Raw genomic sequence first — 12,288 nt, 5'->3', positions numbered from 1 at the left:
CATGGAACTCAGTGAGCACTTCCCTTCCTGATGTCACCCCCATGACCTCCCATTCCTCTTTTCTCCCAGACTGGCTGAAGGACAGAAAGGGCTGAAAGTGGAGAACAAAGCCTTCTTCTCCAGACTGACCTTCTTCAACGTCTCCGAGCAGGACTATGGCAACTACACCTGCGTAGCCTCCAACCAGCTAGGGAACACCAACGCCAGCATGATCCTCTACGGTGAGTGCGGCTGAGGGAATCAGCCAGGAAGGGGGAATGGCTTCACAGTGAGAGACATGGGAAGGGTCTCCCATGTCTTTTGGGGGAGATGTGTGTTTGCTGCTGGTCCTTTCTGCCATTGGCACGTGGGCTGGAGGTTGTGGTGAGTCCTTGGGAAGGGCAGAACTTCCAGAGCTGCCTCCTGATTCAGATCCAGTGTCTCCCACCATTCAGAGGTGTTTGGCACTGTGTTTGGGACATGCCATGAATGCAAAGTTAGGAGCTGGCTGCAGGTTTCCATCTTCTTGCTTTGATGAGTACCTGAGAGAGACTCTTTGTGAAGGCATCCCCCTGTGTTGATGGGTGGGAGGAGAGATGCTGCTCAGTGTCACTGCTGCCCCATTCCCACGTGAGAACAAACAGGGTCCCTGCTCCACCGCCTTCCAGGCCATGTTTTCTGCTCCTGACAAGCAGATATATCCTTATCAGAGGTGCCAAGGGAGATGGGAAGGTGTGGAGGGCAGGAAGGAGGAGAAGGTTTGTAGCCTTGTCCCAGGACTGTTTTCCCTGCATGCTGGAGCTGGGATCAGAGCAATACTGACACTGCCCATGGATGGGAAGGGCTGTGATTGATGGACATATTTGTCAAACCTCTTCAGGTGGCAGAAAAACAAGAGCAGGGGCTCCCTCTCCACTCCTGCCCTCCAGGAGTCAGGAATGGATGACAGATCTCATCCCTGGGCACTGCTTGGGGATATTTCCCTGCTGGGGTGTGGGGTGTGTGGTTCTTGCAGCTGAACCACGCAGGACAAGTGAGGACTGGGGACCTCCAAACTCTCCCCAACATTGTCCTCCTCCTTGCCACCTGGTTGTTGTGCCTGATCACCTCCTTGTCTCTTGTTGTTGTACAGTCAGAGGGAGCAGAGCAGAGGGACAGATAAGCCTCCCTCCCCCCCAGGTCCCTCAGGGCAGTCTATATCCTGGCCATACAAAGTGTCTTGGCATAGGGAGCGGTCCCACACTATGTTCTGGGTTCTGGAGTGTGCCAGGTTAGTGGGAGGCATCTGGAGACCCTGGGAAGTGCTGTCCATGTCCTGGGGAGGGGCTGGATGGATTCCAAGGGTGCAGGTTAAGGATGGTAGGAGATGTCAGGCTTTTCCAGGGGCCACACCACAGCTGTGATGTCAGGATGGCATCACAGGACAGGCTTATCCTCCCTGCCACTGGTACTGGCAGCCGTGCCAGGTTCCCCTGACCCGTGACAGAGGAGTTCATCCCATATTGCGTGCTCAGACCCATTTGTCCCCCAGTAAAGTCCAAGCTGCCTGTGATGAAGGTTCACCTGTGCTAAACCATCATTGCTGTTACTTAGGAACTATCTCAGTTCTGTGCCCCACCAGCCTTCCTGGCAATCCAATAACCCCATGTTTTAGGGATGCCAACACCTCTGGCACTGCAAAGCCACCCAGGCCTGGCTCCACCTGTTTTGCAGGCATAGGGTGGCCGTGCCAAGTGCTCAGCATAGCCTGAGGCACATTCTTAGCTGTGATATTCCATCTTTCCAATGTGTTTATGAGGCTAAAATCTTGATTAGTGGGAGCCTTCAGTTGGGCATCTGCAGATCCAGGCTGGATGAACAGCCTAAAAGTAAAGATGGCATCTCCCTGCTGAAGAGCTCATGGTTCCTTGGGTTCTAACCTGCCTGTGGGACTCATGCTATGATGGCAGTGTCAGGTGGGAGGCTGGGAAGCATCCCACAAAAGCCTAAGCTTATTTTATGGTCTCCCCTTAGCTTTGAGGTCTGACTGTGAATCCCATCAGGGAGCAAAATCAGAGTCCTTTGACCACCCATAATTTCCATAAAGACTCCATTGATTGAATGATCTGTTCAGTCTTTGATAATTGAGTCCCCTTGGGGGGTGACAGTTCCCTGAGGAGACTGTGACATGTGGGTGTCCCCATCTCCTGGTACAGGGCTCCCCAGCACCCCCAGGAACAATCCCTCCCTAATTACCAGGGTTCTGATGGCCCTAAGCATCATAGGGCCAAGCTCACCTGTCCCTAAGCAACCAGTGTCTTCAGTCTGGGGATTAATGTGTCTTTATTTATCAACATATTTATTTATTTAATGCAAGATAAGAGGGAAGTGGATGCGGTGGCTGCACTACCTGTGCATGAGAAATGTCTCTTCTGTGAGGTTTTGGGGGACAATTTTGTAAATGGCCTTTTTCCCCTGAAGCTGAGTGTTTTGGAGTTTCCCCCCCACAAACGGAGGTTTCATCTGTGCAGGTAGCATGACGTGAGCCTTTTTGGGGTTGTGAGAGAGGCTAATGTAGCATTCATCTTTTAATCCTTTTTTTAATCTAATTTTTCATGGAGGTCAACTAGTGCTTTATTTAACATGTAGCACTCGTTATTCCAGACCTGCCGTCTCATTCAGCGGCTCATTTGGTGCTGTCTGGGATGTGATAGAGTGCTCAGGGAAACCACATCATTCTGTGGAGTTGGGGAAAAAAACCAACCCTCTGCTTCTCACCCATCACACAGTCTATGTTGCTCCCAGAGGCAGCTGTCAGGCCATAAATCTTTTTGGGATGTTGCAGGATTAGCAAGAGGGATGGGCCCTGAACTCACAGGGGATAGCTGAACCCCGTGCATCCCACATCCCAGCCCCTGTGCTTTGCCTTTTGCACAGGGTGCAGTACAGGCTTTGCCAGGTCTGAGCTCCCATATTCATCTCACTTAGAGGCGAGGGGACCATGGCCCCACAGCAATGGGGTGTGATTTGGGCAATCAGATCCCATTTCTACCCCATCCACTGGTTTTCCCACCCCAGGTCGAGGGCAGGCTGAGGGAGGTATCTCGAGCCTGCGCTTTCCATTGCCCTTTTGCCTTAACTTTCCCTTGTTCTTTAATTTTTAGAAGAGACAACTACCGCTCTGACACCCTGGAAAGGTCAGTAATTTGGGGGTTCCCTACAATGCCAGTGCTTCCCTTGCTGTTCCCCTTGGGTCCCTCTGACTCCCACCACAGCTCACCTCAGTGGGAGCTGCAGCACCCACCAGCTGGATCTCCTGCCCCACAGCCCCACTGCTTTCACTGGTGTAGGGATGAATCAGGGCTTCCTTAGCCTCCCTCCCATCCTGCCCCCTCCCTGCCAGCCTGCTGTGCCTGTCTAGTGGTGGTCTGTGCCCTCTGCATGCCTGTCCCCATCCCATGGTGTCCCGCTCCCTCCCCATTGCCAGGGCACAGCAGGGATGTCTTTGGGCTGCTTTCCCAGTGTTACTGTGTAAGTGGGCCTTGTGGCAGGTCCTTCCTCCTCTGGGATGCTTCTAGTGCCTTTTTTATGGGATGAGATAGGTGTGGACAGGCATTTGGTCCCCCTCCTGGTGTTATTCCTGGGCCACGACAGCCAGCTCTCTGCTGTGCAATCTTACTGTCTGGCCAACTGGCTTGGTGTCATCTTGATTTTGGGGTGGCTTCATTTTTGATGAATTGAGTGGTCAGTCATTGGGATGACTTGTAAATGTCTGTAGAGGCAGCGTGTGAGACCTGGATCTGTGAGGTGTGAGGTGTCTGAGTGTACTGGAGAGTGTTACTGGTGGGAAACCAGATGGTTACTGATGCTCAGTGCGCCAGTCAGGTTTTGAAGTCAGGGGACATGTCCTGGGGTTTCAAAAGCAGTTGTGAATCAGACCTTGTGGTCAGCCCTGTGTCCACAAGACATGAGCGTGGATGCCTTCCTGAGGTCTTTTTCCAACTTAGTCGTCTCCTGGGCCAACTATTTTGTGAAAAGATGGGTGTTTTGGTGAAAGCCATTGTCTAAGACACCCTCCACATCCTTTCCCACAGTGAGCTTTGAACTCCTCGCTTCCTGTGGTCCCCATAGACGGGTGGGCTTGGCTCTTCTTGACCCTCCTCATCCCATCTCCTTGAGGTGGTCTGGGCCCATACTGAGCCCCACAGAGACTCTGCAGAGTTGCAAAATGCCAAGTCCTCAATATAGTGCTGCTGGTGGTGTCTCTGCAGGGTGGGCAAGTGGTTACTGTCCCTCCCAAGGGACACTGGAGGGCAACAGGGTGGTCACCCTGGGGTGGGCGGAATGTGCTGGGCAGCAACTGTCATCTCCCCTACAAGTGTGGCTGGAAAACTGGGACCAGTTTGGAGGAGGGTGAAGGGGGCTAAGGGAGGTTGGGCAGTGGTGATGCACAGGAAGTGAGCTTGAAATGGGGACTTCAGGCTGAAAAGGGACCAGAGAGGATCTTGTCCCAAAAATCAGCATTTGTGGGGACAGGGATGGCCGTTCCCAAGTTCCTGAGACAGCACAAATGGAGGAGGACACCCAGAGACCTCTCAGAGCAACCCCACCACGTGCAACACCACCGGGGGCCCCAAATAGCGTGATTTTGTTTTTATTGTTTCAATCTTTATTTCATGGTTTCTGCTATTTGCTGACTTCATGACCAACCACACGGGCGTTCCTGTCCCTTCCCACAGGCCCTGGAGCAGTGCACGACGGGAACAACGGCGCGTGGCGGCGAAGCGGCTGCGCGTGGCTGCTGCTCCTTCCGCTCGCCCACCTCGCCCGCCAGTTTTGACCCGAGAGCCGGCCCGCAGAGTAGCGGCAGCGACGACCATGGCCAGCGAGCGCAAGCAGAAAGGAGAGGGAGAAAAGAAGAAGAAGAAGAAGAAGAAGAAGAAGAAGTGTTCACCGTTTCCGAAAATAATCATAAGAATTGAGAGAGTATCCGGGCAGGCCACCTGGGGGAGGGGGAGAGAGGAAAAACACGCAAAAAAAAAGAAAAAGAAACCACAACGGGAATTTGGAATGGAGAGAAAAGGGAAAAAATTAATAATCCAAGGCTTCCTGCTGAAGATGCAATGCGACTGAGTCTTTTTTTTTCACCCTATTTTTTTTTTTCGTCCCCTACCACTTTTTCCCCCCGTTTTCGTTGTTCCCTGCCACGGGCCAGCATGGAGGATGGATGGGGCCATCGGAGTGTGGCACTTGTCCCCTGCCCTGTCCTCTTCACTGCCGCCACCCGCCTGCTCCCTCCCGTGGGACCCTCCATCCAGACACACGGGTTTTCTCCTTTACCAAGATTTCCCTGTCTTCTCATGGACTGTGCCGCCATTTGTGTTTCTGAATATATATACATATATATATATATCTCCACGTATACATATGTATATGTATAGATATATAGATCTTCAACAGTTACCACACCACCACGAAAGGAAAGGGAGGAAGGAGACCGGTGTCGAGACACGCTTTCATCGTACCATCCGCGGACATCGTGAATGATAAGGGATTCTGAGTCATGGTTAATTTTATTAATTGTATTTTCTGATACGAGCCTAGAACTCTTAGTTCCAAAAAAACAGAAATGCAAAAAAAAGAGGGGGAAAAAAAGAAAAAAAAAAGAGGAAAAAAAACAATCCAGGAGAAGGGGAGCAAGCGGAGAGAAGTTTGTTTGCCGAGGAGGCGACCAGCCAAGGAGGTTTGTGAGCCCGGCGAGGAGGATGAGGAGGAGTCCTGTGCTGAAACACCCCTGAAACCGGCCCAAAAGCGGTCGTCTGGACAGTTCCTGCCGAGGGCACAGACGACACTCGCCGCGCGTTGAGGTGGAGGGAGATACTGAATCTTTTTATGGGATATATATATACAGTATATATAAATATACATATATATATATATATAATTTTCTTTTTTGTTAGAGTTCTAGCCACAGTTCCCAGCAGGGTCCTTCCGCTGCCATTACTGCATGCTGTATATGGAGTTAGGTGTGTATCAGTTCTCAACGAGGCGAGCGTCTCAGTCACACATCCCTGAACCCCCTCGCCTTTCCACCCTCGGGTCACCGGGGACAAAGGGTCACAGGGGACCAGGGCCCCTCTCTGTCGCTTTTTGCCGCATGGCCCTGGCCTTTTCGCGGTGGAATAAAGCGAGCTGAGGGACAGAGGGAGATCTATATAGCTCAGTTTTATATATTTTTATATATATATATATATATGTGTATGTATATGTGTGTGTGTGCGCGTGCGTGTGTGTGTATATGTATATATATATATATATAAAAAAAAAAACAAACAATACAAAATAAATGAGAAAAAGAAGACGAAGCAACCGGCCCCTGCCGAGGCACAGGACCTGTTGCCTTGCTGTCCATTTCAGCGGGGGTTTCTCCTGCAATTGGTTTTCCTCCTTCAATTTCCTTTCCTTCCCTGTGGCCGGCGGCGGGGGGCACGCGGGGGGCCCGGGCGCGGGCAGGCAGGCGGCGAGGGGGCTCTCTCTGCCTATCCATTAAAACGATTGTTCCATGTGGCCGCTCCGTCTGCTTGTGGTGCTCATTGCCGCGGGGGCCAGGGCCACTCCGCGTTCTCCCCTTGCGCCACCAGGAATGGGGACCGGGATGCGGGAGGGATGCTGGAGGGGGAGGGCAGATGGGAGCACCAAGTCATCACAATGGGCCAGGAGAGCATTGGAAAGATGGCCCCTGGACCTCACTGATGAGCCCAGCAGGAATGCTGTCCCAGGTAAGGCTTGGGTGAGTAGATGGAGACAGTGTGGGGCACAGCTGTGCCAAATTTCCCAGCTCAGGACCCCACTCAGTGCCCCTAAGCTCAAGTGTGGCTCTCTAGCCCAGCTGCAAAGCATTGCTGGGGATGCTTGTGGAGCAGCTGAAGTGAATCCTGCGTGGGAAGGAGGGACAGAGTGATGTGAGGTGGGTGCAGGGAACAAGGTCCCTCATGCAGTGCTCCATACAGGCAAAGCACTGCAGGATTGTTTGGGTGTAGGTGCATTTTGCTGTCCATGGAGCCTTGTCTTGGTCAGTGTCTTGGTTTTTGGTGATGCTGGAAGGTTGCTTAGTGAGTTTGGTCCTCATCCTCAACTGTTGCCTCCAGGGTGCTGGTTTCTTCAGGTCACCTGACACATTTGCAGGATCAGAAGTTGGGTGCTGTTGATGGTGTGACAGTTTTGTGTGAGCTTTTTTTATTTTTTGACCCTATGATGTAACCCAAAAAATGAGCATGGAGAAGGAGGATGGGAAGATGTTGCTTTGAGGTGTGACATGCAATGTCCAGGTGATACTGGGTAAGGGAAGAACCATGCTCAGGCTTTGTGGCATATCCCAAGGAAGGGACAGGGCACTGACAGTGTGGGGACAGGACAGCTGGGCACAGGTAGCAGGCTCAGGATGGCAGAGATTATGGTGTTGGGTCTTTACGCAGCTCCTGCAACTCCCAGGTTGGACCAGCCAGCCACAGTAGAGCAAACCTGGTAGGAGGGGCAATGCCCAGATGCTTGGGGGTAATGGGGAGGGATCCAGGGATAGGTATGGAGGTAACAGGGCTCTCTCCCTCACCTCCTCTCTGTAATTGTAACTTTTTTGGTGTTCTAGGTGAGAGATCAAGGAGTGCCAGAGTAGCAGACAAAGAGGAAGTTAAAGAGAGAGAGGCGGCTCGATGGATGCATTTATGTAATAATTTATTGACATAGGTAAGGGTGTCTCTTGGTGCTGGGAAGGGATGGAGGTCATGGTCTGACATATGCCCTCCCTCCCCCTGGATGTAGCAGCAGAGGTCCATGTCCTTAGGCACAGGTTGGGCATTGCTGAGGGCCATGGAGAAACATCCCTCTCAAGCCAGGAAAGGGAGATGGAGGATATCACATGGGCAGAGAGGGGCTACATCGCCTCCCCATGCTCTGTGCTGGGGGCAATGCAGATGAGGCATCAGGATGTGCCATGAGCAGGAGCATTTGGGCATCTGCAGGTATTCACTCCAGTGAAGGCAGGTCCAGCACTGGGCATCAGGCAGAACTGGCATGGGAAGATGGGAAGCATTAGGGAAGCTGTGATTGTGGTGGGATACCCAGATGACACATGCAAGGGGTGAGTGTTGCTTTGTGACCTGTAGTTACATCAAATCAGTCCTGGCCCCCTGATGGGGTGGGGTTTTTGGAAGAGGCTCAAAGCAGAGAGTCTCCTATGGAAGTCACCAACGCTTGATTCACTGCAGGTGACATTGAGGAAAGTGGGCAAGGTGACACATCCCTCCCAGATCCCTTCCCTCAGGAGGTTGTTGAGTTTTGGGAAGAACTTACCTGTCTGCTGGGGTCACTTGAGGAAGACAGCAGAGGTGTTCCTGATGTGCAAGGTCACAGCAGCTCATAGCAGTGCTGGGACGGAGCTTTTTGCTTGCTGTGGTGTTCAGGGAAAAACTCTTGGGACTGGGCTTTTCATTCCCATGTTGGGAAGACGAAGGGAGGTCTCAAAGTGAGCAAGACTCTGATGGGTCTGCCACAGTACCACTACCCCCAGTCTCCTGGCAGCAGGTCTCACACTAGAAGAGCTTGTTGAATGTTTTGTCCTGGTTGATGGTGTGGAAAGGTGAGGCATCCCCTGGGAGTGGTGGGCACAGCCTGCTGTGAGATTGCAGCCATGTCAGGCAGACGCTGAGGGTCACAGGTCTTCTGTTCCTGGTCCTCAAGGTTTTTGTCCTTTGACAAAGATGTTTGGTCTGTGTCACACACTGCCAGATCAAGACAGGAGCAAACCTTGGGAGTGCATTTTCTGCAGACGCATCCCTTCATGGGGGCAAGTTTAGTTGTCAGAGTGAGCATTGTTGCAAGATGATGGAGGAGACGCTGGGAATGTCTCAGTCGTGGAAAAGAGGCCCCCAGTCATGCTGCTTCCATGGAATGTAGGTGAGTGATGAGAACCAAGACAGTCCTTACCCTTCAGGGCCTCCATCAACAGGTGTGTGCTCATTACTCATCAGCAGACAGAGGTGGGCAGGAGCCGAGACTCACTGGTGGATTCCCAGGAGAGATGCATGGATGGGGTGAAGGGTGGCCCAAAGAGCAGCAGGCCCCCAGCTGTGGGGCTTCAAGCATCACTGTCACAGGAGACGATCAAAAGAGGGTCCAGCCAAGTGCTGGGTGGGACCCCAGAAGTGGCAGAGGTCCCAGGCACTCAGGAGCCCTCCCAGCTCAGCTCAGCAGGTGCCCAGCACGGCATCCCTTCCCTGGGCTGCGCGGGACCCTTGAAGCAAAGCCCCGAAGGTACAAAGTTCGTCAAACTTTATTGATACACTGCACAATCACAACCATCTCTTATTCTTGCCGAATTAGAAAAGGTTACAACTACAATGTAACATGCACAATTCTCAGGTAGTATAGCCACCCTTGGAATACAATGATCGACAGAAACTCAAGACCGGCCATCACGGCCGTCAGCAGGAGAGACCCAAGAGCCACACTGCCCCTGCCCTGGGCACCCAGCCACCCCCTGGGCATCCAAACATGGGGAGCAGTGGTCACAAATGGGTCTGGCACCCAGCAGAGCCGCGGTGGGGCCGGCCTCAGACAGCCAACACGTTCCTCACAATGGCACGTTACATGGCACGAGAAAGTCGAATGCCGTCCCGGCAGGGTACAGGGGAGCCCACCCGAGCCAGGGACAAGGATGGGATGGGGGCAGCCCTGGCACCAGGCCCGCCAGCCTCAGTGTGCGTTGTGGCATCTCATCGCCGCCGCTCTCCAATTCGCCGTGGCCTCTTGCCCCGTGACTCTGCAGCATTTCTGCTGTGGGGACGGAGAAATTTGGGGCTGACCAAGGAAAGGGCACGAGGTGGCAGCGGGGGGTGGATGTGGGGCAGTGCGGACCAGTAAAGGCATCAGGGCAAGGTGTCTCCTGCACCCACGGTATTTTGGAGCGGGCATGTGGAGAAGGATGTGCGTGTTGCCATGCTGGCTGAAGACAGTGCCATCCCCACGTGATAAACATGCCTGGGGCTGTGGGACAGGACCCAGATCTCTGACAGTGCCACCTTCCTTGGATGCCAGCGGAGAAGCAGAGCAGCACTGCAGGGACCGCAGGACGCGGACTCACCCAGTCAACACCAGATCCCCCTCCACCAGGTAAGCCAGAGCCTCAGGCCAGCACTGGGGCAGCCCCTGCCCTGTTTTTTGTCAATCAGCCATGGGACATGTTGAACATCCAGGATGGGCAGGCAGGAGCATCCACTGAGATTTTGTAGCAGGTCCTGGGCAGCCCATTGAGAACAGGGATGAGGAGGGGCACAGCTGCATAGAGGACACTGTGGTGGCCCATCATGGCCTCTGGCTCAGGGTGGTTTTTCCATCTTGTGTGCTGAGGGCTGGCACCCCAGCTTCCTTGCAGCCACAGAAAGCAGGTTTGGGCAGCAGCAGAGTTTGCAGGGGGAAGACAGCGTGTGCGTGGCTGTTGTTTTAAGTCATCTCAATTATGGAGGGAGAAAGAAGGGACAAGGCACGGGGAGGTGCTGGGTCAGGACAGGGGACACTCTGTGTGCTTGCTCAGTGCCTTGCTGTGGTCGAGTCTCCCTGTCAGAGCAATAGGGTGCAGTGCCAGGTGTGACTTTTCAGGAGCAGGATGGGAGCATCCATCCCCACACTGTGGCACCAAAGCATTCCTGGGTGGCCGTGGAGTGACAAGAAGGCTCAGGGCTGCCACAATGTACCAGGCAAGGGGGTCCATGGTGCACGAGGCTATCAGGAGCACAATTCCATATGTGGGGAGAGGACATGGCCACCGCCACCACGGGTGGCAGCTCCCAGGGTGGCTAGAAGAAGCAGAGAGAGCAGAGTCTGGGTGTGTCTATTTTGGTGTCACAGGCAGGTTCCAGCAGGGAGCATTGGAGCCATCCTTATCCCTGCTGTGCCAGCACAGCAAATTGACAGAGCCCAGGCCTCCTCCACAGGGTCAGACACATCAGACTTTCCTCAGGCAGGGACACGTGATGGACATGAGACAAGGCAGAGTGAGGACATTGCAGCTCAGGGCCCCACAAGGGGCAGAGATACAGACGGTCATGAACCTCAGAGCTGTAGCAAAAGGGCCTTGTCAGCTGGTGTTTCGATCTGCTGTTCAGTGCCTCTGCCCCATGCTGGTGATGCTGTGCTTTTGATGTGCAGGTTGGAAAGTGCTTGGAAAACAAGCCCAGAGAAACCTCCCTAAAAAGTGCTGGCAGAGCATCAAGGTGAGAGCCATGGGGCAGCCCCTGCCATCAGGGGGGCAGCAGCAGAGTGGGCAGGGATCTGGAGCAAGGAGTGACGGCCTGGCTGTCCGATGCAGCAAGAAGGCTTTAGTCTCTGGGAGGGCTGGTGGCAGTCCCCAGGGCTCACATTCCTGGGAGAGCAGCCTCGTGTCCTCAGGAAGGTGAGGGGGTTTTAGTGGGAAGCACAGGGGTACGATGTCAGCTGGAATAAAGAGTAGTGGGAAGTGTGTGACCCTTGAAGGACAACTGGTTGGATTGGGTGACCCTCTCCCAAAGGGCCAGAGAGCATCCTGTCAGGAGCAGAGGCAGGTGATGGGGGGCTGGCGACATCGGGGTGCTTAGGGAGGAGCTTTGGCGACAAGAACTGACATTCAGGACCGAGAGGGCTGAAGGCAGAGCCAGGAGGCTTCAACCTTGGGGTCTTTTTGGGCATAGGCGGCTTAGTGAGACGACGAGACGGACATCCCGGTGAAGGCTCTGGGCGGCACCCGCCCCGACGGCTCCGTGCCCCCGGCATTGGAGATGAGGCAGCCACGGGGGGCACCGTCCGTGCCGGGCCACATCCCCGGGGCGACGGTGGCGGGTGACAGTCTGGTGGCACGTGGTGGGGTCTGTACAGCGTAACCGGCGGCGAGGACGAGCCCGGCACGTGGGAGACGGGGCCATCCTCGGACGCTCGGCACCGCCGCCCGTCCTCCGGTGCACCCATCGCCCGTCCGGTGGAGAGGAGTCCCCGGGCGGCGCGGCGGCCGAGCCCGCGGCGGGGGAGAGGTGCGGCGAGGCCTCCCGGGACCCTCCGCTCCCTTATCAAAAGTCGAGAAGGAGGCGAGCGAGGAGGGTGGCCCAGAGGCAGAGGCCGGCAGCCACCCGGGACGCTGCGTTGCCGCCATCGTGCACTGCTCCGGGCCCTGTGTGGAGGAGAGAGGAGAAAGACAAAGGACAGCGTTAGGGACTGTGCTGGGATGATGTGACAGTGCTGAGTGTAAAAGCGTTAGGCTGTAGTCCTTTTTACAGAGGTTCAATTCCTCTTCTTATCGGTTCTCTA

At 54.3% G+C, this 12,288-nt stretch overlaps 2 protein-coding genes across 10 annotated transcripts in view; one reads left to right on the top strand and one right to left on the bottom strand.

Annotated features, from left to right (window-relative positions):
- LOC128948301 (protein CEPU-1) overlaps window positions 1–6,528 on the top strand; it is a 392,012-nt gene extending 385,484 nt beyond the window's left edge. For 4 of the 5 annotated variants that reach the window (XM_054292954.1, XM_054292958.1, XM_054292957.1 and 1 more), the window contains 3 exons: window positions 70–221; window positions 3,123–3,155; window positions 4,698–6,528. In XM_054292954.1, coding sequence (XP_054148929.1) covers window positions 70–221; window positions 3,123–3,155; window positions 4,698–4,798 — 286 coding nt within the window. In that variant the 3' untranslated portion in view covers window positions 4,799–6,528. The remainder of the gene's footprint in view (window positions 1–69; window positions 222–3,122; window positions 3,156–4,697) is intronic. The other variant, XM_054292956.1, reaches the window with a different exon arrangement.
- A 2,740-nt stretch (window positions 6,529–9,268) lies between these two features.
- Window positions 9,269–12,288, bottom strand: part of OPCML (opioid binding protein/cell adhesion molecule like) — a 309,650-nt gene continuing 306,630 nt past the window's right edge. For all 5 annotated transcript variants that reach the window (XM_054292856.1, XM_054292855.1, XM_054292853.1 and 2 more), the window contains one exon: window positions 9,269–12,151. In XM_054292856.1, coding sequence (XP_054148831.1) covers window positions 12,051–12,151 — 101 coding nt within the window. In that variant the 3' untranslated portion in view covers window positions 9,269–12,050. The remainder of the gene's footprint in view (window positions 12,152–12,288) is intronic.

This window comes from Melozone crissalis, unplaced genomic scaffold (assembly GCF_028551555.1).
Source record: "Melozone crissalis strain CALT ecotype California unplaced genomic scaffold, PUWL_Pcris_2 ptg000120l_1, whole genome shotgun sequence".
Taxonomy (NCBI): Eukaryota; Metazoa; Chordata; class Aves; order Passeriformes; family Passerellidae; genus Melozone; species Melozone crissalis.
Note: the sequence above shows the minus strand (reverse complement) of the source record. Positions and strands in the feature narration are given on the sequence as shown.